This window comes from Ahaetulla prasina, chromosome 2, assembly GCF_028640845.1.
Source record: "Ahaetulla prasina isolate Xishuangbanna chromosome 2, ASM2864084v1, whole genome shotgun sequence".
NCBI classification, from domain to species: Eukaryota; Metazoa; Chordata; class Lepidosauria; order Squamata; family Colubridae; genus Ahaetulla; species Ahaetulla prasina.
In genome coordinates this window covers 179,462,257-179,488,031 of record NC_080540.1, presented here as the reverse complement: position 1 = coordinate 179,488,031, position 25,775 = coordinate 179,462,257, and the positions used below count along the sequence as shown (strand labels likewise).

General features: G+C 40.6%; 1 protein-coding gene across 4 annotated transcripts in view; it reads right to left on the bottom strand.

Annotated features, from left to right (window-relative positions):
* PDE4A (phosphodiesterase 4A) overlaps positions 1 to 25,775 on the bottom strand; it is a 323,495-nt gene that overhangs the window by 18,793 nt on the left and 278,927 nt on the right. For all 4 annotated transcript variants that reach the window (XM_058166089.1, XM_058166090.1, XM_058166091.1 and 1 more), the window contains 2 exons: positions 5,736 to 5,829; positions 554 to 732 (listed from right to left, as the gene is read on the bottom strand). In XM_058166089.1, coding sequence (XP_058022072.1) covers positions 554 to 732; positions 5,736 to 5,829 — 273 coding nt within the window. The remainder of the gene's footprint in view (positions 1 to 553; positions 733 to 5,735; positions 5,830 to 25,775) is intronic.

Below are 25,775 nucleotides of genomic sequence, written 5' to 3'. Positions count from 1 at the left end.
ACGTTGCTGGCTATGAGCACTTAATTCTGTATTTGTTTTTCTGCACACAAGTGTTTGTATTGTTTATTTTTCTGCAGTCATGGTTCGTTATGTTTGTTCCTTTGTTGTAAACTAGCTCAGGTAATTTGTTTAGGATAATTCACAAAAAAAATAAAAAAATAAAAAATATATCTTCTTGTGTTGGAGAAATATGCAAAAGGTTTCAATCCAAATGGAATAGGAATATCACTCAGTGATAGTTAAATCTTTTTGTCAAATGTGCTAAAATTATGAGGAAGTGACTCTCTAGTGAACCAGTTCAATATCCTGTTTGGGGGGAAATGCTGCCTCAAAAACAAAACAATCTGAGATGAAAATACTTTTGTATCTCGTCAAAGGCAGAAGTTGCCTCTGGAAATCAATCTAAATAAAATGTACTAAGGCTGGCACTTTTCTCAGAGTCTAGAGACTGTTAAAAGTGTGACCCACAATTTCCAAATCATCCTTTGCAAAGATGGGCACAGTCTTCCTTCACTCCCTTCCCTGCTTTTTTTTCATCTTGCTAAATGCTCACCTTACTGAGCAGCTCTTCTTGGTCTGTTTTCACCCCAAAGCGAGGAATGCTGGAATTGGTCAGGCTGGAACTGTGCATGAGTTTCTTGACCCCACTGATCTGGCACATGGGTTGCTGCCGCTTCTTCTTCTCCCGGTCTTTCTGTGTTGGGGATGGGATCTCCACATCGTTCTGCTTGTCTGTGCATTGGAGAGAGAATTGACAATGGCAAAAAACTGGACAATGGCAAAAACCTCATCTAAGAAGTAGCCTCTGGACCAAGTGTCAGGATTTGTCATTTGGAGTATTTATTTCCATCAATCCATCCTCCAAATGACATTGCTCCCCAGATGAATTTAATTACTGTCTCAAAGATGCCAAGAATGAAAGCTCAGAATTTATGGAGCAAAAGGAATTTTAACCTAATTCCTGGTAGCTTAAAGTTCCCATAAGTAAATCAGGATACTGCAGGAATATTGGGACTAGGGTTGGATACCATCCTAAAATGTCTTAATATTTATTAAAGTCTAGGGAGGTGCATTTATTGTGTAATTGCCCTACTTTATTTGTCTTTTTAGATTTTTCATCCTTCTTTGATGCCCTCATACATTTCCCCCTCCCCCTTATTTTCAAAGTAGAATAGCCTCAGGATATGATTGTTCTTCAAGGTATATGCAGACTCCGGTTTCCTATAATTCAGAGATATTTAGTTCTGCCTCATCATGAGCTCAGGCTGTTCCAATTTTGCAGTACCCAAAAAGGGATAAGAAAACCATCCAAATGCTTTTTGTGTGTCTTATAAGTACCTACCGGACACTACCCAAAAACTGGGCAGTTAAACAACTATCTTTATTTATTTTTAACTACTTTAATAAAATGGTTATTATTAGCAATAGCAGTAGCATGAAATGGTGCTAATCTGCATGAGCAGTGATATTGTTCAGTTCTTATACTTTTTATAAATGTTCTCAACAACGCCATTCTGAGACTCTTTTCTTATATCAACATACATTCCATCTTCTAGAAGACTTCTGTTTATACACATATAATTAAAGATGTAATAAAAAAGTGCACTTTTATCGGAATGATACAGCACATCCCCCTTTCTAATAAACAAACCAGTCAAACAGGATTTATTCGTCATCTTAATTTTGACTCTAGTCTTTTATTTTTCCCAGACAAATGAATAGTTGCTATTACTCCTTTAGAGAAAGAAAGGGAGAAATATAATGCTGGCCATTAGGCCAAAGTAGTGGTGAAAACAATCCTGCTCATTCTCCATCCCCTGTAGATACTTCAGGTTCATAAAGATGGAACGAAAACTGTTCAGTTTAGGTTTCTAGACGGGAAGACTCGAAGTACAACGTAGAGCAGTTTGAGGAGGGGGAGACTCACCCTCAGGAGTGGAGGGTCTTGTTCCCCCACCTTCTTCTAGGACCGTCTCCAAGGGCAAGAAGTCACGTGTGGGTGGCACCCACTGGGAGTATGGAGCAGGGGGAGGAGATAGCCTGCCAAGGGGGAGGTGGCGTACACTGGGGGAGCCTAGGGGAGGCAGAAAATGGGGAGGGCGCAGTGTGACAGGGTACTGGGAGGAAGTCGCATCATGACATGGCAGAGCTATGCCCCAGTGGTACCTGCGGGAGAAGCAGCGGCAGGGGGGCCTCATGGCAGAGTAGAAGGGGCGGGCAACAGGCCCCGGGAGGAAGCAGGGCATAAGCTATGGTACCATTCTAGAGTGCTGGGTTCTGAGTTACTAGGAAGAAGGATTGTGACAACAGAGAATATTCAAGTTAACTGCCATGCAGCCAAACTCTTTCAAATACTGCCCCTAACAGCGTCCCCAATATTCCCATCCTCCCCCAAGCTTTGGATAACTCTGGAGCCAGAGTTCTACCATGTTTGGCAAATACAGGGGGACATCCTTTGCTTAGACTAAGATGGTGGTCAGACTCTGGAAGACGTCCTATAGGAAGAACTAGCTTTCCTGTGGCAACAAAACAGCTCAAGTACATCTGCAATTTCACCTGTTTCATAAATGATCAAACAGATTCAAGGGTTTGCCTGGGAGCTTGAGAATCTGGAAGAATAGGCTGCCTCAGTATTGTGGAATTCTATCATCTCAGGGCACCTCTTGAGTCTGAGGCAAGTGAGCGTCTGTGCGTCTGTCTGAATCTTTATGGCCGAGGCAAATTCAAAATAAAAAGTTGGGAATAAATTTAGGAGTTCTGACTCCTTTCCTCACCTCAACCAACAAGCTCTGCTTCTAGCCCTCAGCCACAAACAACCAGTCACTCTGGCCATTTCCTACCAATCACTTGGTTCTGCTTTGGTGCCAGAGCCAAGAATGAAATCCAAGTACTCAAGCAGTTCCCAGGCTGGCCTACCATACAAAACTTCTGCCAACATAGAAACAGTTCCAAAGCCCCAATGCATGGGGCCAAGCTAGCTACACTGGTATGGGTCCTCCCCATCTGTTCATTATCTGAAAACTCCTCTCTCCACAGCAATTCCATATTGGGAAGATCTCTCATGGGGTGAGGAGTGTGTGTGTGTGTATGTGAAGTCAACCAGCTAAGCTCAATAATAGGATTTCACTATCTCTTTTTCACCTCTTTTGCACCACTGTGGCCTGGCACTGCCTCATCACATGACATTGGCAGACCATGCCACAGCTGCTCAGGAGGAGCAGGGAGGGTGAATTCTGGCCCCTGCTCAACCGATACTTGGCCTGCGTTTTCAGCCCATGTTCCAGCTCTCACACAAGGCCTCCATTGAAGTGGTAGTTTGCATCAACATTTGCTTAGGGCTGGGTATTTGCATCCGCTGACGTCAATGGGAGGCCTGCTTTGCAGTGGACAGGAGGCACCCAGGAGTTTGTTTCAGATAACTGAAGTCCTCAGCTATCCTGTCTGATTCAGGGAGTCTGCAGCTCTTAGGGGAGACATACATGACAAGGCCTCTGATTCTGCAAATACTAAGATAATCACGAATGGTTCAGCACACACATGCTGTACTTATTTTATTTTTATGTAAACACAATGTTTACACATATTTATAGAGATTGGAGTAGAACAACCTGCTTAGATTTGTGCATACAGTACGATGATTTGTGCATAAGAGGATAAAACTGCCTGACAGGCTAATTCTATATCCTGTTAGGTTTACTTGCAGAGTAAGTCATGTAAAGATTTGCTCTCAAGTAAATATGTTCAAGAATGAAGCTACAGGCAGCAACCTTATGCTCATTTATATGACAGTAAATCCCACTAATCTGAGTGGAGCTTATTTCAGAGAAAACCTTTTCCAGATTGCTTGTTTGTCTCTGAATAGAAAAATCATGGCATGATCCAACTGTGAAATCCAGGAACCTGAATTACTGGACATAATTACGTATCAAATACGAGTTGGAAACTAAAAAATGTGTTGTAGATTCAGATTATCTGATATTAAGCAGAGACCACAAAGGAACCACCATCACTTTCTGATTCTAATATTTACATTATGCCTACACCCTTTCTCCAATGTGGTGCCTTCCAGAATTCCCAGCCAGTTTCAGCCCCACCCTCAATTTCCTACTGATGCTGATATGATTGCCACAAGTGTGCTTGGGAGGGAGTACTGTATAAGAGTTATCCAAGTGCCCAAACACCTGTGTATTTTTTCTATCTTATCAAACATTTACTTAGCAGGTTGTTAGGAGAGCAGGTTGAAAGGGGAAGGAGAAACCTGTGAGCACAGTCTTTCTTCTTGCCCAATATCCAGCGATTGGCATTCTGAGACAGATATAAATGAACCTGTACAGAGCAGCAGAATTTGAATTTAATTCCTCCTGGAAATTGGAGGAAAATCTCTGTGTCCATCAGTATATGAAGAGGCTGGGGAAGAGCTGTGTCTGTTTGGGCTTCATCACATGAATATGCCTGGTGCTATCTATCCCTTCCCCAACACTGCCTTAGCAGTGGGAGAGGAAGGACTCTACTGTAGTAACAATTTGCAGTTAGTCTCTGCTTGGTTTTTCCCTCAGTGGGCTTTCTTCTTTTCAAATGACTTCAGCCAATCAGATTTGGCTGTAAGATGACATCAATAAGGGCAAACAAAGCGAAATCTTTGCCCTCAGTTTAAGCTGGTGAAGGGAGGAGTGGGAATCTCCCTGTTGCCAAGGCAACTGTACTACCTCAGCACTTGGGATGCTCCTTGTCTACAGCACTTCACATACTGCGGAAAGCGTCACAGAAGCACACCTGCCTGTAGACGTTCTCTGTTCTCATGATATTACTTTCGATGGGACGTGCATTGGAACACGCAACCTCAGGCACATTTGCATAGGATGAGTCACGAGGAAACAAACTGCACTGGGGCTAGGGACCATCACTTATTCCTCCCACGGTGAATATTTTTGTCCTTGTCCAAACTGTTCCTCCCAACCTCTGAGATGGAGGACTTTGGGGATATGCACGAAGAATCATGATATATGGAACCAAACTCTTATTTTGGCTTATCTCTAAGGAAATAATATAATAACAGCCCAGAATGAAAGGCAGATAGCTTTCAGAGAATCATTCATTGTTAGATGCAGAAGAGCATATAAGGTTTAGTAATTATGTTTTTCTTATTATACTCCAGATAAATTATCAAATTATAGTTAAAGAACTATAGACATTGCCATCAGTGTTTATAACAATAGAGTATAATTACATTCCTGCTTTGGAAGGGTAAATTTGCTTTAATGATAAAAACGGCTACAATTTTTTAAATGCAATGGATAAAAAAAATTGTATTTATTCAACAAAATTTGAATCTTCATAGAACCTTTACCAGAACTTTTACTCATAAATAGGTTTATATTATTTCAAGATTAGGTATTGATGCACTTTCTTATTTAACTTATTTATTCATATGATTTTTTTCTTTGGGGAACAGTTTATGAAACACTGAGAATCACACTATATCGCTTTGAGCAATGAGAAGAAAGGTTAATGCCAATTATGTTCTTTAAATCTTGTTCTGCCTTACTCTACAAAAACTTGTGAACCCTAAAAAGAATGTTTCCTTTTTTAGCAAACTGCCTGATTGTATTTGATTGAAAATAATTTAGAATAGATATTGATACTACTATTGCATAATATTATTTTTTTTAAATGTACATGGGTTATAGGTACAGTAGGGTTATGGCAATGTTAAAAACACACTTCCATACACTCACCTAAAAAGGTGTTGGAAATGTACTCAGACACCTGGTTTCCAGAACGGCTCATTTCAGAGAGGTGGGTTAATTCACGGTTCAGCATTCTTTTGAACTATTAAGAGACACACAAAAAGAGAATGAAATAATTAATATACATTTTCTGTCCATGCCCTGGTAAGAATGGAAGTGCATGACTGTATACTTCTTCTTGAATAAGCAATCATTTACAAGAGCAATCTCATGAATGAGGATAAATTGACACTTAGCTTCAATGCACATGGGCATGGAGACAGACTTAACAGAAGAATGGCTACAAGCTGCTACTGGTGAGTCAAAGTACATTAATAAAACATACATGCTATACTTTGAATCAGTGAGTTCAGTGCACGCTGGAACACTCTGTAACCTGGGAATTCTACTAACATGCAAGGGACAACCGAGGGACAACAGAATGGTGCCTAAAAAGGTTTTCTTTAATAGCATGAAGTTCTCAAATAATTTCTATTACAATTTATGGATGCTGTATTTATGCCTGCATAAATTTATACATTCAGATTCAGATTTTTCTGCATCTAGAAGTGCCATATGTGCCTGCAGTTGCAAACTGCCTCAGATGTAAAAATGTTACTTCTCTAGACATATAATTATTTATTTATCCAACCATGAGAATGCGCACATTTTAATGAATGTATATATTCTGCCATATCTGTGAACATAGATATGAGCTGTCTTCTGATGATTTATGCAATTCTCAACATCTGAAGATGGATTTTCTATAGCTCCCATCCCAAACAACTCAGGGCAGCGAACAATAATCCCAAATGATTCAGGGCAGAGTAGTATCAAAACAATAACACCAAAAACAATAACAATATAATAAAGTATACCAGAGGCAATGTAGTAATTGAGACAATCCATCCAGATGCCTTCCCAAACCCTCCTAACCTAATATCTGGTGATAAACCAGGTTATCAAGATCTTATAAGAGAGAGATATGCATAGTTGGGGACACCCAAATTTAGCACTCCATAGGGCATATGCAATGACAAAGAAGGCGCATTTCCTGGCCCTCCTGTAAGATGACATTGCATGAGAAATAGGATCCACAGAACACTTATCCTGACAGATTTCTTTCAGATGGACACAGATAATTGGCTATTGACAATCCCAGAGTGTCTATTTTATTTATATCCCACCTTTATTAGTTTTACAAATAACTCAAGGTGGCAAACATATCCAACACACCGTCCTCTAATTTTCCTCACAATAACAACCCTATGGGGTGAGTTGGGCTGAGTGAGAGTGACTGACCCAAAGTCACCCAGCCGGCTTTCATGCTAAAGGCAGGACTAGTACTCACATCCTCCTTGATTCTAGCCTGGTGCCTAACCAAGTAAGTAGGCCTTGGGCTATGAAGGACTTTGAAGCTAATAACCAGAATCTTCAATTGTACCTGGAAACCCACTAGTATAGTGTAGTGTAGTGTACTGTGGTGTAATACAGTACAGTACAGTATATAGTGTATCATATAGTATAGTATCACATCACACAGGTCCCAGAAAAGTGCTACATGGGTGTACTGAGGTCTACACATAACTACCCTTAGTGCTGCATTCCTGACCAGCTGTATATTCTGAGTGGTCTTCAGGGGGAACTCTGTGTTAGAGCACTTTGTAGTAATCCAGATACGAGATAATCCAAATTTGAATGACTGGGAGTAGGGATTCCTGATCAAGGAATGAATACAACTGCCACCCAATATGAATTTGAACAGTAGCCCACAGCCCACATGACTGCATCTGCTTTTCAAGGAGTCATGAATGTAGGATGCCTAGGTTACACACCAGGTATGACTGATGTAATAGAACTAAAAGTGGAAAATCTCTGGTGCATTTTGAGGCCTCCTTATGATTTTGGTTAATATCCTAATGAGGATTTTGGATATGTTGCTATACAATAGATTTTCATAACCTTTGGGCTATGATTTCCATCATCTTTCTATACAACACATATGGCTAAACTGACTTGGTAATGCGATTGGTTAATCTAAAACATTTAGAAGGCAATATATTATTATAAACAACTAGGAAAAACACATCATGTTCTTAAAATACACTATTTTCCAGTTTGATTTTAATTACATATCCATATCTTTATATTTTAAAAAATCTTGAGATTTATCCAAGTGAAATGATACTATAACTATTTAAAAGATATCGAACATATGTATGTCTCAGTGTTATACAGAGGTCTCCACAAGTGTCAACTTCACTACAAACTCATTCCCATTAAAACCAATCTTATTATGAATGTAACTACATTATTTACAGTGATGAAATCTAAATTTATTTCCTACTGGTTCTGTGGGCATGACTTGGTGGGGTCATGTGACGGGGTGGGCATGGCTATATGACTGGGGAATCAAAAGACAGAAACTGACTAACAATGTCCTGCTGGAGCAGGGTTGGACTAGATGATCTCCAGGTGCCTTCCAGCCATGGATTATCCTCTGAAGCTGCGTCTAGTGCCAGGTTTGTAGTCCTTCCTTCCTCTCTTTTTTCCTCCCTCCCTCCTTCCTTCCTTCCTTCCTTCCTTCCTTCCTTCCTTCTCTCTCTCTCTCTCTCTCTCTCTCAAACGAACCCCCGACCCCCCCAATTTTTGCCTAGCATGCTTCAGCTCTTTTACCTTTTAAAAAATGCTTTTAAAAGTAAAAAAAAAAACTTCTGACATCAGGCACCTCAGCTGGGATCATCAGAGCCGAAGAGGTTGTTAAAAAATGCTTTTAAAAGTTAAAAAAAAAAAGGCTCTGATGATTGTGTGACTCAGCTGGGCATGTGGGGGGGGGCAGGGATTCTTGTTATTGGTTCTCCGAACCACCTGTTGCCATTGCTACCAGATCGGGCGATCCAGTCCGAACCAGGAGAATTTCACCCCTGATTATTTATCCATGAGCACTTCTGCCTTCACCCCTACTATATGCATCTTGGTTGCCAGGATACAGGCGACCAATAAAAAGCAGCAACGAGATAACAGAAAACAAACTCTTTCCTACTCTCTTGTGGTCCTCTTGATTTTTGCAGCCTCGCCCTAAATTAGACAAAGAGTTGAGTTTTCAGTAGCTCTTGACAAATTAAAAGACCAAACCAGGGTGAAATGCTCCTGGTTCAGACTGGATCGGCCGATCCGGTAGCGATGGCAGTGGGTGGTTCGGAGAACCAGTAGCAAATATCCCTGCCCTCACCCCCCATGCCCACCCAATTGCCCAGTCGCCCACTTGCTGCTTCTTTTAAAAAATGCTTTTAAAAGGTAAAAAAAAGTCTCTGATGATCACAGCTGAGCTAGCTTTTTTTAACTTTTAAAGAATTGTTTTACAACCTAGTTGGCCGGGAAAAAAATGCTTTTAAAAGTAAAAACAAAGGCTCTGACGATCACAGCTGAACCACGTGATCGTCAGAGCCTTTTTTTTTTTAATTTTTAAAAGCATTTTTTACAACCTATTTGGCCAAATAGGTTGTAAAAAAAAGGCTTTCAAAAGTAAAAAAAAAGATTGTGCACCACAGCTGATCACCCCCCCCCCATGCACTGTTCTACTTACCCCATGCCTCCTTTTGGCATGCACTGTACACACATGCAAGCATCTCGCATTTGATGCATGGTGCGCTTTGCGCATGTGCCGAGGTAACTTTTCACATGTTCTGATCAGAATGAGCCAAAAAAGGTATTCAGCTCTTCTGCCTAATCCCCCAATCAATGCTTTTATGACAAGTTTGTTCAAAAACACTGAAGAATCAGTGATTTATAAATGCAATTACTGAATTGAGAAATAACCTTCAAGGAATAAGGCAGGATTTGCTTTCCTTTCTTTGTATATTATGAAGTAACTATTGACGCTGCAAAGCTACCTCTGTTTTTTATCCTGGGTGAAATAATTGCTGGCTTTTTCCTTACAGAGGGAGGTGAAGGCAAACAGCTCAAAAGACTGTTTCATCCCCATAACGCCAATAACTCATTAGCACGTGGCTTATTGTGAATGAATATTATTGAGACAATTATTTGATAAAAAGTTAAGAGTGGGAGAAGCTAGTAGAAAAAAGTTGGATTTCTTAAAATGTCTGTTTCAACTTTTCATTCATCTTCAACATATTCTACCTGTGGAATTTCTGCTCATTCATTAATACTATTTAAGTAATTTTTGCTCCAAACTGACCAAAAGCTGCTGCCTCTGCTGCTTTCAAAATTAACCTATGTTCATATCACACCACCATTTTGCATGGCTCTCAGGTAGTTCTTTCCTTCTATATTTGCTCACTTTGTCATTTCTCTGATTCTTTCATATGAAACAGAATTTTAAAAAACTTGGGTTGGATCTAGCTCAGTATTCCTTCTCCTCCTCCTTACTGGTACAACATTTTGCTTCTCTCTGTGGTTTGCAAGAAATTGCCATCATTCTCTATCTTTTGAAGGTACTTTTTGTTCATTGCCTTTCCTGTCTGAATCCTTGAGTTTGCCAAGCCCACATCCTCCCTTGTGTTTTCTCTTTTCCCTGCCAAAATGTAGGCAAAATGAGAGCAAATACTGTTGAAATTCCTATTGGCTCCACTAAATTCTAGCATTCTGACAGTGTCTGGACCAGAGGTGGTATTCAGCAGGTTCTGACCAGTTCTGGAGAACTGGCAGCGGAAATTTTGAGTAGTTCGGAGAACCAGTAAATACCACCTCTAACTGGCCCTGCCCCCATCTATTCTCTGCCTCCGGAATCCCAGCTGATCAGGAGAAAATGGAGAATTTACAGTATCCTTCCCCTGCCACACCCATCAAGCCATGCCACGCCCACCAAGCCACACTCACAGAATTGGCAGTAAAATTTTTTGAAACTCACCACTGGCCTGGAAGCAGTTTAACTAAACCATGGGCTTCTTGGCCCAATTTTCTGGGTTCATATGATATAATAAGCAGACCACAAAGATGCACTATCATATCCTAGATTGTACTATGGATACTATCATTATAGATATTTCTTGTGAAGAACCATGACCCAAAGGTGCTGAATTATTCCATCTCTTCCCATTCTCTCCTGTAAAAACTGTGACTGTTTTTTAGTACTATTCGCCACAGCTTTTCTTATAGAAATCTAGCTGCAAACTTAAAATGGAAGACCATTCCCAGATCAGAGGTAACCTGAAGTCTAAACAGCTGAGGATTTTTGATGTGAGACCCTCCTAACAAAATCGGAGAAGAAGGAGAAATTTGAACTTGCTTGGTGTGGGTGGAAATAATAATAATCAACACAGAGCAGTTTTGGAGTTGAGTAAGTGACAGATCTTCACCTTCACCAATGTGAGTTCTAAGCATGGACATATCCAAAGATTTGTATGTATATTGTATGTATAACTCTGCAATTTTTTACCCAATGTTATTCAGGAATTTGGCATTATTTGACTCTAAGCGAAACAAATTCTGCTTTCCAAAGTTGTATCAAAAGAGAAAGTATATAGGATAAATGAACAGATTTGCTTTTACAGTTTGATGCTTCATATTGTTCTCTTTTTAAAAACCCTTTTGTCCTTGAGAAAACTCCCGGATGCTGCTCCCTGGCAGGAGAGCTGAGGTGAGTCATCAACTAGGCTTATTAGCCGAAACATGCCTCTCCATCACAGCAGCCAGCCTCAGGAAGAATGAAAGGGAAAAGTTACCTTCTAAGACATGGGAAGGCTTTCAGTAATGCTCCAACTGCCCTTGATTAAGGGCAAGATGGCTCGATGGAGAATCCTAATTCAAAATCCAGGTGTTTTTCATTCTAGGGCAACCAACTTCTTCCCCTGCCAGGACTCTCCATGTGACAATCCTGCTCAGTTTTCCAATTTAAATGTTCTGTCTGTCCTTAAGGAACCTATGCGAGATCAAAATGTTACCCTCAGCTTCACCAGGAATGGCAATCTAAAAAGATGAACTGATACATGAATGACTTAACATTTTTACTTATTTTTGGGATAAGAAAATATTTTTATAAAGAAAAGAAACAGGTACAGGAAAAAAAAGCAAAACAGGGCATTTGGAACAGGTCTACATGGGTCTTAAAGACCAGACATACTGTTTAAGCGAATCTGATTCTATGGAGGTGTTGAGACAGACTGGTATGATGATGCAAGCTTGCCTGGCTAGCTTTCCAGAGACCACAGAAGAAAGGAGGAGGGAGAAAGGCCTCCGTCTTTTTAATAATGTACCATTTCCTGGTCAGAATCCAGCTAGTAGACCTCTCTGACCTTATTCTTTGGATGTGCTGGGCTACTATAACTATCATCCTGAAACAACTGAGGATGACAGGAATTGTAACAGAAACAGAGAGTCCTAAGTTGGGTGAAACAGAACTAGAATAATGAAATGCCATACATCTAGACCAAGGGTCTGCAAACTTGGCTCTTTTAAGACTTGTGGACTCAATTCCCAGAGTTCCTCAGCCAGCAAAGCTGAGGTCCACAAGCCTTAAAGGGACAAAGGTTGGAGACCCCTGATCTAGACCATATTTTCAGATTAAGGGAATCTGGCTAACAACAATCCATGAAGCCTAGAGAAGACTTTGAGGAAATAACTTCATAAAAATCTTGCCTTTCGTCAGGCAAACAAAAGATTAATCAATGAAGAAGTCTTCACTTGAGAGACAGAACTTTTTGTAACCAATCTTTAGACTTCATGTGTACATATTTAAGTGTTTCACATAAGAGAAACTGCTACATCAACAGTTACCCCATCTGTGGTTTTCCATTTCCAATTCCTTTCTATTATTTGCTCTCCATCCCTCCGAAAGCAAAGAGAAGAGTTTTGTATTGCAAAGGTCTTTCCTCGTCTGTGATAGGAATGTGGAGGGCTTCACATCTACAGCCAAAAATATGCTAGGAAGCAATGATGAACAGGCACACATGGGAAACATTATTTATGACATTTATCTCTTCTAATTGTTCTGCAATTTACTACAATTCCATGTTTTAGAACAGGAAGAGAAGCTATGAGAAAGGGACTTGATCTAACTGTTCAGGCAGATCAAAGGCTGCATTAGGAATTGAATTATAAAACATCTGTACAGCTTCTTTACTCTTCCCAAATCAAACATAGTTAATACAATTAAGCTGATTATACTTCTTCAAGCTCTTATGGGCATCCTTTTTTCGTTGATGTGTCAATGTTAAAGACAGCAATTTTTAAATCATCTTTGTATTAGCCTTTTTTTAAATCTACTGCCAGTATGCAAAAGTATAATACCAAGGTTACATTTCAGCCTCTGCCGTCTCTGTGTCAAGAAGTGTTTTATGTATTATTATTAAATCCAGGAAAAGTATAAACTGTGAATGCTGGTAAATATGTAATAATTAAAGTGAGAAAAGATTTCCAAGTAATAATCAATGCAGTTTAAAGTAATGGTGTGATTCTGACTTCTTCTTGTAACATATATGTAATTGTTCCATATATTGCAATTAAAGGCCAACTTTACATCACCATCAACTAATGGTGGAACATCAATTGGAGGTGGTTGTTGAATTAAGAGGCAATCCCACCTCCCCCTCCTGCATCCTGTTCCCTCCCTCCACATGTTTTAGCAATAACTTGATTGGGATTTCTATTTTTACTCTTTTAAAGACATTGATTTGTTAGGACTTTAATGTTTTAATACTGGAAGCTGCCTAAAGTCATTTGCTACAAGATGAGCAGCAAATAAATTCAATAAATAAATAAATAATATCCTGATGCTACCAAACTATCTTGGAGGTGGTAGGAAATGTTCAGGTCACAGTTCAGACTTCGTGAGGAATTTGCTGGAAACAACATATTACAGTGAGCGCACCCAAGGAGGACTGAGCACCCTAATCAACTCAGTGGTTTCATTTGATTCTAGATAGCTTTTGAAATTAGACTGTCACATATTTACCACATATTGCTCTCTCCTGACTCAATTGTTATTTGATGAGGGGGGCAAAGGAAAATTCAGTGCAGCAAGGACCATATTTACAGATCCCTCACATCCAGGACACAAACTGTTTCAACTCCTACCCTCAAAACGACGCTATAGAGCACTGCACACCAGAACAACTAGACACAAGAACAGTTTTTCCCCGAAGGCCATCACTCTGCTAAACAAATAAGTCCCTCAACACTGTCAAACTATTTACTAAATCTGCACTATCTTCTCATTGTTCCCATCACCAATCTCTTTCCATTAATGACTGTATGACTGTAGCTTTGTTGCTGGCAATCCTTATGATTTATATTGATATATTGACCATCATTTGTGTTGTAAATGTTGTACCTTGATGAAGGTATCTTTTCTTTTATGTACACTGAGAGCATATGCACCAAGACAAATTCCTTGTGGGTCCAATCACACTTGGCCAATAAAAAATTCTATTCTATTCTATTCTATTCTATTCTATTCTATTCTATTCTATTCTATTCTATTCTATTCTATATCCAATCTCAGATAATTTTGATTCTCCAACATGAGAGCTCAACTTATGCAAAACCAGAAGAAGATTGTCTAATTCTAACCCTGATATAAAATGCTACTTTTTTTGTGGGATCTTTAGAATTCCTTTCAAAATTAAGTTTCCCAGGTCGAGGTGGCTTACAATTTTATTGTTCATATTCATTTGCTGGTTTTTGTGTGAAAAATTAGCAAATAAATCTGAACAATGAAATTGTACCATAAAATGCAACAATTAAATTATGCAACATTAAACATACAAAAGCAGCAGCTGCCAGAATATTTGTTTCTTAGTATATTTAAAAGTATATTTAAGTACACTTTTAGTATATTTAAAATCAACATCCCCTCCCATTTGTTGTAGCATGAGAGAATCTCCCCAGGAAAGAGCAGAGTGATCATTTATCCAGGGTTACTTTTTTCCAGGCTCCCTGTTTATTCTAGCGGCAATCTCAAAGATTTAGATGTGTGTTGGGCACTCAGAACAGATTAAAATTCTGTTAGTGTACCATCTAGGCTTCTGAAGGGAAGCTAGGAAGGGAAGGGAAGCTAGGAAGGGATCTCTCATGGGGTTAAGAATTCCCAGAAACGGGATCCCAAGGAATTTCAATATTGCTGTGAGGTTACCCTATTTCATGGAAGCCATAACATGTGGCAGGTTACACAATGGATGTATATTTTTTCTCCTGGGAAGGGGAAGGATGATCCAAAGCTGAGAAGTTTTAAATATATTCCCTTGTCATGATCAGACCATTTCCTGTTGTGGTTTAGACTTATAACAATTATTATCCTCTGAGGAGTGTGGGAACTGTTAGCAAGGTCTGCCCCCAGAATTCCAACATATTCCACAAGGCTCTGAAGCAGCTGTCTCCAATCTTGGCAACTTTAAGACTTGTGGACTTCCCAGCTGGCTGAGGAATTCTGGGAGTTGAAGTCCAGAAGTCTTAAAGTTGCCAAGATTGGAGACCCCTGCTCTGGAGGATTTCCCGATGGTGGGTGCTTTTGTTGAAGTTCAGTCACCCTGTGGAATCTGGGCGGGCAATATAATTATTTCTAACTGAATATGACTAAAAGCTCATTATCAAGATGACTTATGGCTGTAAGAAGAAGCAAAGTTTCTTCTTCCTGGTTGTGGGTTTTCCCTACTGCTCAGCAAGTGGCTCAAGGCCTTCTGAAATATTGGCCTGGTGTGCAATCACAGAGAAGCCTCAGCCATTCACTCTGTGGGCTAGGCAGTCAGAGGATAAAATTGATAATATCTGTCACTGATTTGTGTCAAAGCTACCAGTCACTACCCTCACTTTCAGTCTTTGATGATTTCAAAAAGAACTCCAAAATTAAGAGTTCTGGTTTCCTAATCTTCTGAAGCAATTACCACGGATGTCTGTACTGTAAATTTCTTTAAATAGCACGATTGTGAGCATTGTGCTATTTGTGTAATCCCTAAGAAAAAATAATAATAAAGTAACACCTACTCAGAAAATTGCAGGAAAAAAAAAGAGTTGTAGTGGTTCTCTATTTTGATGAAAGGGTAATGGGAGGACACTACAGGAACCATTTTACTGTTTTATTGAATGCATAATTTGACTGATCACAAGGTAAATAAATTCTAGTATTTCCTAGTGCTCTCAAATATGAAACAAAGCTGTTGGAATTCTTTCCTCTAGCAGAACAGACTTGAATGTACAAAGAAAATGTAAATGCTATGAGAATTCTAATTAAGCCTTTCCCCTAATATGCTATTTTTCAATATGTAGAAATGGTTTTGTATGGGTCCATTCCATTATATATAGCCCATTAAGTACATTAGTGTCACTCCTGTTCTGTAGGAAATAATTTAGCCTATCATCAGGCTTGTGTTCAGGAAAGAGTGACTGCTACAGATATCATGGGAATTGTGTGAATGGATTTCCACTACAACTATATCTTTTTGGGCTCAAGTCAGAATTATCATTGGGCAATAGGAAAACGTATTCTAGCGTCACATAGTTCTCTTGCTCCAATTTCTGTTTTCTTGGAGTCAGCATCTACTTGAGGCTTGTTATTAGCACCAGTAACTAGTTCATGACTTATGTCATCTCAGCTGGGGCCCAATTCCACACTGTGCCTACCAGTTCAATCTCTTTTCATCCTTGATTTTTTTATTTCAGCTTCCTCCCCCGCCCCACAAGTTAGCTACCTCTTCTTTCATGCTTGCTTGCCATAGTCTACTTCCTCAAAAGCTGAATGAAGTGAAACTGTAATGGGGGGAGACAGCAGCCAGGAAAAGGGGAATATAATCGAAGTGGCAACCTCATCACCTCCAGCAGCCAATCAGCTATGCCTTATAGCTATCTCCATAGCAACAAGAATCTCCTTAGCAACAGCCTTAATCTTCAGAGCAAAGGATAGGGTCTGGGAAACCCTCCATGAGAGGACCATGTCTCTTGAATGCAACACATTACATCCAGAGACAAACATGTATATATTCTGACTGATCTTTGGAGAAATTGTTTGCCCATAGCCCAGAATTCCACAGATTGATTATGCCAAATGTAATCACAATCTGAATCTGAGATAAGTGTTCATGATCTTCTTTTGCCTTCACTATAGTTAGATATTTATATTAGGCTGGATCAAATCTGGTGCTCTCCCATGTCTATTACCTGCCCCTTTCATATTTTTCAATGCAGAGCACTGTAAGGCAAGAAGACTGAATGACCTCACTTTTTCCTTCCTCCTTCTCATTTCCATCATTCCCCTTTCTAAGGGAGTAATATTTCAGACAAAGCACCTTGGTAAAGCTCAGTCTAAAGCAGGCAGATGGAGCTGTTCCAGCTGTAGAGCCCCATGCATATGCGTACACACACACACAAACAAGAGTCTGTTTAAAGGTAAAGGTTCCCCTCGCACATATGTGCTAGTCGTTCCTGACTCTAGGGGGCAGTGCTCACCTCTGTTTCAAAGCCAAAGAGCCAGCGCTGTCCGAAAACATCTCTGTGGTCATGTGGCCGGTGTGACTAAACGCCAAAGGCGCACAGAATGCTGTTACTTTCCCACCAAAGGTGGTCCCTATTTTTTCTATTTGAATTTTTTACATGCTTTCAAACTGCTAGGTTGGCAGAAACTGGGACAAGTAACGGAGCTCACCCCGTTACGTGGCACTAGGGATTCAACCGCTGAACTGCCGACCTTTCAATTGACAAGCTCAGTGTCTTAGCCTCTGAGCCACCGTGTCCCTTACTGTCTGTATACTTAGCCATATTAGCTTCGTCCTCAGCTTCGGTAAGGAAGCTAAATATTAACTTTCCACTCAACAGAAGCAAGTATTTCTAGCTAACTGGCCAGATAATTGTTCCAAGCTGTATATTGCTTGACCAAATACTAGACCAAGAGTAGTACAACATTTTCAAGTTGCTGTCAATGACTATCCTGGCTGGGTATTCTGAGACTTGGAGTTTCAAGATAACAGGGAAACTTCGGGCTGGGGAGGACTGCTCTTGAGAATGGAGCTATCTAGGTATACAAAACAGATTATCTTCTTCTGAATGGTCCATTCATAAATAACAATTTGGCTTATGCAAACCATTTAAACTCACAGAATTACTGAAAGAAAACCGAAGCAACCAATGCCAACCTGGCTTCAATCTTGGTAAAAAAACAAGAACATCAATTTCATTAAAAAGAAACTAAAAGAAAGACCACAGATCAAAAAAATACAGGAAAAGATCACAAAATAATTGGGAGAGTCAACTGAAATTAGTAAAGCCATGTAGCATTTGATCCAAAGATCTCCAGAAGTAAATCTGTAACAGAAGGACCAAGAGACAATACATATTTTACTGCATAAAATGAATAGGAAAAACAGAATAGTATTTTTTCAAAGTTTCTTTTTTATGTCAATGAAGTTTGCAGAGATAAACCATTCTTGCAGTGTTTACTCCATTAAGGACCATTATTCCTTAATGGTCTGAGAAAGTAACCCTTGGACTGAATTCGGAGTTTCTACGCAAATCCTGGAATTTAATAGAGAAATCTTACAAATAATAGCCACATATTTTAAAATCCATGGAAATGTTTGTGGGCCAATTGGGATGAAAAGCAAATGTAAAATTCAGGGTTTTTTTTAAAAAGGAAAAGAGGACAACAAATGGAATCACAGTCCTGCAAACGTCAATGCTGAATGGAAAAACAGTATGTTCAGAAACATTTAGGAAAAAAATAGTCTTAGCAGCCGCTAGAATTTTTAAAGCAACAAATCCTAAATTAACCTAGACTTTCTTCTTTAGAAAAACAACTGATTTTTTTAGGCAAGAATCATAAGATTGCTGGACGTATTTTTTGAATTTGTGGATGCCACCAAATAGACTTGGAAAGAGGTTAACAACTGAAAATAATCTCAGAACCCAGAAAGTTAGACACAAAGCAGCAAAATGAGATTATTTTAGGATGACCACAAATGTTTGCATGCAGGAAAAAGGGGTTCTGGTTATAGGGCAACACTTCTGATAACATTTTAAGAGCAAAGTTGGTAAGAAATGGAATGTGAAGCAGTGACAGCAAAATTATTTATTAATCAGAGCAAGTGGTAAGATAGTAAAGATTGCTGTAAGAATCACCCACGTTTTCTCACAGACAGGAACAACAACAACAACAACAACAGAGTTGGAAGGGATCTTGGAGGTCTTCTAGTCCAACCCCTGCCCAGGCAGGAAACCCTACACCATTTCAGACAAATGGTTATCCAACATTTTCTTAAAAATTTCCAGTGTTGATGCATTCACAACTTCTGCAGGTACGTTGTTCCACTTATTAATTGTTCTAACTGTCAGGAAATTTCTCCTTAGTTCTAAGTTGCTTCTCTCCTTGATTAGCTTCCACCCATTGCTTCTTGTCCTGCCGTCAAGTGCTTTGGAGAATAGTTTGACTCCCTCTTCTTTGTGACAGCCCCTGAGATATTGGAACACTGCTATCATGTCTCTCCCCTAGTCCTTCTTTTCATTAAACTAGGCATACCAAGTTCCTGTAATCGTTCTTCATATGTTTTAGCCTCCAGTCCCCTAATCATCTTTGTTGCTCTTCTCTGCACTCTTTCTAGAGTCTCAACATCTTTGTTGAATATTTCTTTTGTTTGAGAATTGAATATTCTTGCAACTTTAGCCTGAAGTGATATAGCTGGGAATAAATGTTATGATCTGTCTCTGCTAAAAGAATGAACTGGGTCAAAAGGGAGCTTGTCAATGCCGTTTTTAAATCCCATTAATAAAAACATTATTTTAAGGATTTAGGATGCATTAAAACCGCTATTTTCAAAATGGGTAGGTTTTATCTGAAGGCCAATGTACATAGCTCAACAAAATACAGCTATTGACAAGCTGGAAGAGATTCAAAGGCAAATCCTATTCTACCGCTACCCTGCAACCTCACTATCACCACACTGAAAAAATGAAAATAAAGGGCTATAGGAACAAAGAAACTAGAAACATTTTGGAAAGCTTAAAAAGGGAATTGAAAAACTGCAGGTAATTGTTTCTTGATGTCAGTAAAAAAAAAGATAGGCAATATTGGTTGTGAATTATGGGGCTTATAATTGGGCACACCTAACAATAAACTGGGAAAAGTTTTATTAGAGAAATGAATCTTCAACTGATGCATATTTTCAATTTGATGTGTTACTGGAATAAAAGAATACCTAAACAAGCAGATGTCAACAATGAGCCCCTCTGTGAGAGAGATGGGCAGTTAATAAGTTTGATATATAAATCTGCAAGAAATCCCTTTTTTATTCACCTTATGGAAGTTCCACAAGCCTCAGAACGATGACTGGACACTAAGTGCCATGTGACTGTATATGGAAAATAAACAGTTAAAAATAGCTTTACCGTTGATAGTAAGAGTCTTTCTTTGCACGTGAAGATGTGTTTAAAATACCCAGTATTTTCAATAGGGCAGTTTTCTTATTAGCAATAATGCAACAAATGCCTCTGGCCTTCATAGAACACATATTGGACAAAATATTATGATGAATGAGAATTCATCAATACATCACTATAATAGGAAGTATGGAAAATAAAAGAACCCTGAAACAGAAATTGTTATGTTCAGGAAGTAACGAGGCTGGAGACCAGGGTAGTGACAACAGCTCTTTAATATATGGTGAACCCAGCAACCGGGCTGGGGAAAAACCTCTCCTTATATACAGTTTAACCGGCGGCTTCAACCAATCAGCAACGTGCTTGTTTCCCGCCAAAACATTTAAAGATACATTACACTCCTTCCCTCCCAGAAAACACTTTACCCCTATTTACATGATATTTACATATTATTTTTCAACGTAATCACGCAAATAGACTGGGCGTCTCCTGACTCTTTCGGACCTGCGCAGTTCATTCCCTGGGAGTGGGTCGAGCTGACCGGAGGGGCTGTTTGCTCCTCTCAGCTCCTCCTCTAGGCCATCCGGCCCTGGATTATTTGCAGAGTCGTCCCTGCTGTTTTCTAATGGAACCTGTTGGCGTCGCTGGACCTCCGGGAACTCAGATAAGTCCTGCGATTTTCCCGGGTTTGAGTCAGCTGTGGATTCAAACATTGTATAGTCAGGGCCTGTTTCGTCTAATTCGGATTGTGCGGCTATGCGTTTTCGTATTTGGTCTATGTGGCGCCTCCATACTCGGCCGTCTTTTAACTCCACCAAGTATGATTTTGGACCTGTTATGTTTAGGATTTGTCCTGCTACCCAGATTGGGCCTTCACCATAGTTGTGTGCCCACACTCGGTCGCCTATTTCCATCCCTCTTGTTTTTTCGAGTCCCCCCTTGTAACCCTCCGGTGTATAGTTTGGATTTAAACGGTCTAGTGGGCACCTGAGCTTGCGGCCCATTAATAATTCTGCTGGGCTTCTGCCGGTTGTGACACAGGGGGTTCTGTGTTGGACGGCCAGGAAAACATCGATTTTTGTTTGCCAGTCGCCTGGCTTGATTCTGGACAATGCCTCTTTTGCGCTCCGGACGAAACGCTCTGCAAGGCCATTCGTCGCAGGGTGGAAAGGCGCCGAGAGGGCATGTCGGATGCCCTCTTCTGCCAAGTACTCCTCAAACTGGGTTGCCGTGAATTGCGGGCCGTTATCGGAAACTAGTGTGTCGGGCAACCCATGGGTTACAAATAGGTGCCGTAGGACTGAGATCACGGCCTCGGCTGTCATGGATCTCATGAGAATGATTTCCAGCCATTTGGAGTAGGCATCGACTACTACCAGGAAGGTTTGGCCGTGGAAGGGGCCGGCAAAATCAATGTGGATTCTCGACCAGGGCCCTTGGGGTCTCTCCCATTCCCGAACCGGGGCCGTTGGGGGTAGCGGTCTGGACTCTTGGCAGGCTTCTCGCTAGACCCTTCATCCTTACGATCCCTGGGTGACCCTCGTGGAGGAGATCCAACACCCTTTTCCTCAATTTCTCTGGGATCACCACTCGATCCCCCCATAGCAGGCACCCCCCTTGAGCTGAAAGTTCCCCACGTTTCTTTACAAACTCTTTAAAACGCTCGCCCGGCGCAGCGGGCCACCCTCTTTGTACCCAACCAAGTACAGTTCTCACAATAATGTCCCGGTATGACGCCCGAGCCACCTCCTTGGACGTGACTGGGCCAGAGTCCAGAGAGTCAATTAACAGTATGGGCGTCCCCGGAGTGGGGTCCTCGATCGCCCCTGGTAGTGGGCATCTGCTTAATGCGTCCGCATGCCCCAACTCTTTTCCTGGCCGATGCCACAGTTTATAGGAGTATGCGGCTAAAAAGATAGTCCATCGGGTCAATCGGGGCGAAAGTGCCACAGACGTTGGGCGGTCGCCAGCCAGTAACCCTAACAGTGGTCTATGGTCTGTAACAATTTCAAAGTCTCTCCCAAAGACGTATTCGTGAAACTGGTGTTGGCGTGAAATGGTTCTTCAATAGATTTTGCAGAGTTTGCCACGATACCGATTGTACCGGCGTTGGCTCTGCCAGGGCTTCCGCGATGTCGATGACCTCGGGACCGCAGTGGCTCAGGAAATACGCCCTTTTGCGGTTGTCTGGAACTCCTTGCAGTTCGTTTGCCTCGAGGAAGCTCTCGAAACGGGTCATGTACGTTCCCCATTTCTCCCTGGATGGGTCAAACGGCGCGGGCGGAGTGTAGCTGGCCATCGCCGCGTTTCTGCCCTGAGTTTGCTGGGTTCGGTTCTTTCGCGCATTCAGCTTGTTCCTGGTGCTCTTAGCCTCGAGATCCCATCCTCGTCGCCAGTGTTATGTTCGGGAAGTAACGAGGCTGGAGACCAGGGTAGTGACAACAGCTCTTTAATATATGGTGAACCCAGCAACCGGGCTGGGGAAAAACCTCTCCTTATATACAGTTTAACCGGCGGCTTCAACCAATCAGCAACGTGCTTGTTTCCCGCCAAAACATTTAAAGATACATTACAGAAATGCTTCCTTGAAAGAATATGTGTTAATAAAATATAATGTTTACTGCTTTATAAAGTGACTATATAGAAAGAGAATCAGTTTGTGTTGTGCTTAAGGCACTAAACTAGAAACCAGGAGACTTTGAGTTCTAGTCCAGCCTTAGAAACAAAGCTAGCTGAGTGACTTTGGGTCAATCCCTTTCTCTTAGTCCCAAGAAGGAGACAATGACAAGCTACTTCTGAAATGTTACAAAACAAACAAACAAACAAGCAAACAAACAAAAAACACATGTAGGGATTATTCCAGGCAGCCATGAGAGTTAACACTGATGGACGGACAAACACAAGGAAGGAAGGAAGGAAGGAAGGAAGGAAGGAAGGAAGGAAGGAAGGAAAGAAGGAAGGAAGGAAGGAAGGGACCGCTTTTCAGCAGTTACAGTGAATAACTGTTTATACTGTAATCTCTTTCTTTGGATAGGAATACTATTTATTTATTTAATGGATTCATAACCATATCTTATGACTCTTGTGGGTTCTTTGCAGTATTATTACCCTATAAGGTAAATGAAATTTGTGACTAATAATTCGACTGGGGTCAAGGCTTAGAAAGAAAGAATATACCATTTAGTTTTAATAATTACACTTCAATGTATATCAGAGGAATTCTCAAATTTTGTGGAACTGCCACTTTCACTTTGTTTACACCAACCTGTATAAGTTTAAAAACACCTTTAAAAACACAAGTACCTTGTGACTCTCCAGCCTGCTCCCCAAATGCTGTTGTGTCTAGTCAGCTTCTACAAATATGCTTCTAGTCCCAACCAGCAGGCAGGGATAACCAAGAGTGTATTGTTCTCATGGGCATTACCACATCATTGCAGAAAGCCTTCTAGAGAGAAATGCATCTGCTCTGTTAATTCAAGACCAGTACCCAAAGAGTAGACACCAGTATGAATCAGGGCAAACTGAATATTTTCAGGACCAGAAGTGCTGAAACTATATACAGATTATCCTTGACTTACAACCACAATTGATCCCAAAATTTATGTTGCTAAGCGATAAGTTAAGTGAATTTTGCTCCATTTTAGGACCTTTTTTTGCCCCAGTTGTTAAGTGAATCACTGAGGTTGTTAATAACATGCTTGTTAAGTGAATTCAATTTCCCCATTGACTTTGCTTGTCAGAAGGTCACAAAAGGTGATCACATGACCCCAGGACACTGCAATCGTCATAAATATGAGTCAGTTGACAAGCATCTGAGTTTTGATCACGTAACCAAAGGGATGCTGCAATGGCTGTAAGTGTGAAAAACCATCAAGTCACTTTTTCCAGGGCTGTTGTAATTTCAAACTGTCACTAAATGAACTGTTGCAAGTCAAGGACTTCCTGCATATGCCCAGATATTATTTGATTCCCCTAGTCAGCTATTGAGGCCTTTGAACTATGGTACTGAAAAAGACTCCTGTGAGTCCCTTGGACTGCAAGGTGATCAAACCAATCAGTCCTAGAGGAGATCAACCCTGACTGCTCTTTAGAAGGCCAGATCCTGAAGATGAAATTCAAATACTTTGGCCACCTAATGAGAAGGAAGAACTCACTGGAGAAGAGCCTAATGCTGGGACAGATTGAAGGTAAAAGAAGAAAGGAACGACAGAGAATGAGGTGGCTGGATAGAGTCTCTGAAGCAATAGGCGTGAGCTTAAATGGTCTCTGGGGGATGGTAGAGGACAGGAAGGCCTGAAGGAAAGTTGTCCATTGGGTCCTGATGGGTCAGACACAACTTTGCAACTAACAACAAGCCAGCTATGCCAAAGATGTGATTTTCAAGTATTATATTTCCTCAGAGTTCAGCATCCTATTTTAGGAGATGGAAGTTCTTTCAGTTCCCACAAATGCTTAACACAGTATGTGTTGCAGAAGAGTTTTTTAAGGAGTTATGATTCCCATAGAGGTGCTGATGTGAATACAAGACAAAGACATACCAGCCTCCATGCATCTGTGGAAGTCAGTGCTCAGCTCGCAAACCTCTATCACAGCTGTCTCCGGTTTATGCCCTTCAAATGGGTTGGACTCTAAATGAAATATTTATGTTGGTTGGGATTGTGTTAGCTGCACTCCACTAAACTGGAGAGCTGCTAGTTTGAAAAGCTGAACCTAAAAAAACAAGCCAGTATCAGCAGAGTCAAAAAGAGAATGGTATAAGAGACAGCTATTATGCGTATGCAGGTGCATGGAGATACATCTCCTTTACTGGAATAATTGACAAAGTCAAGGATTCAGAATCAGGAGTAGCCTAGTTATGAAGGGCCAAAATTTATCAGGGATAACTTCTGTTCAAAAATTGCAGTGTAACCTTTTTAATTTTGGAAAAAGATAATATGTCCCTCCAAAATATGAATTTAGTAAATGAAACACAAGCAGACTTCCTGACTTGTGGATCTGAACATATGGATAAGTGGAAAGTGGAGGGCAGTGCAATCTGAGACACAAACCTTTGCTGGATACTGCACAAGCAAATTGTGCCAACATTTTTCCTGGAAAACCCAATTTAGGAGAAGAGCTCATTGCACAGGGAAAAGGGAGACTCTAAGAGCTCTCAACTAAATCATGACCCAGAGATATTATAGAGGAATGGAACCAAACCTGGAAAGCAGGTCTGATAAAAAGGAATTTGAATACAGCAGTTATTTGTCACTGAATATTCTCTTTGAACCCTGGGAAAAGAATTTGGAGGGTAAAGTCAAAGGGTCCCAGGAAACTATGGGCAAGCTAGATAATAAAAGCACCTTACTCTATATCTTTTCCCACTCCACAACCTTTGGGGACAGGAGGAGATTTGACTGATTATGTGACCAAAGAAATATGGAGATCACATTGGGGAAGGTATAAGGCAGCCATCAAGGAAGGCCGTGGACAAGAAATTATACAGTCCAGAGATAAAAAGAAGCAGGCAAAGGACACTTAAAAATCTGCCACGATTTTGCTTGCCATGGATGAGCCAGGGTTTCAAGATTCTGTTACTATATCCTATTGTAATAAAGTAGAATTCCTGAAATTTCTACAGCATGTTTCTTGACCTAGCCTGCTTTGAAGGTCTGACAATGTGTCATCAATTCAGTGTCAACTGTTAGCAGCCACCCCTCTCCGCTATAATCAAATGTATTAACTATGCTTCTG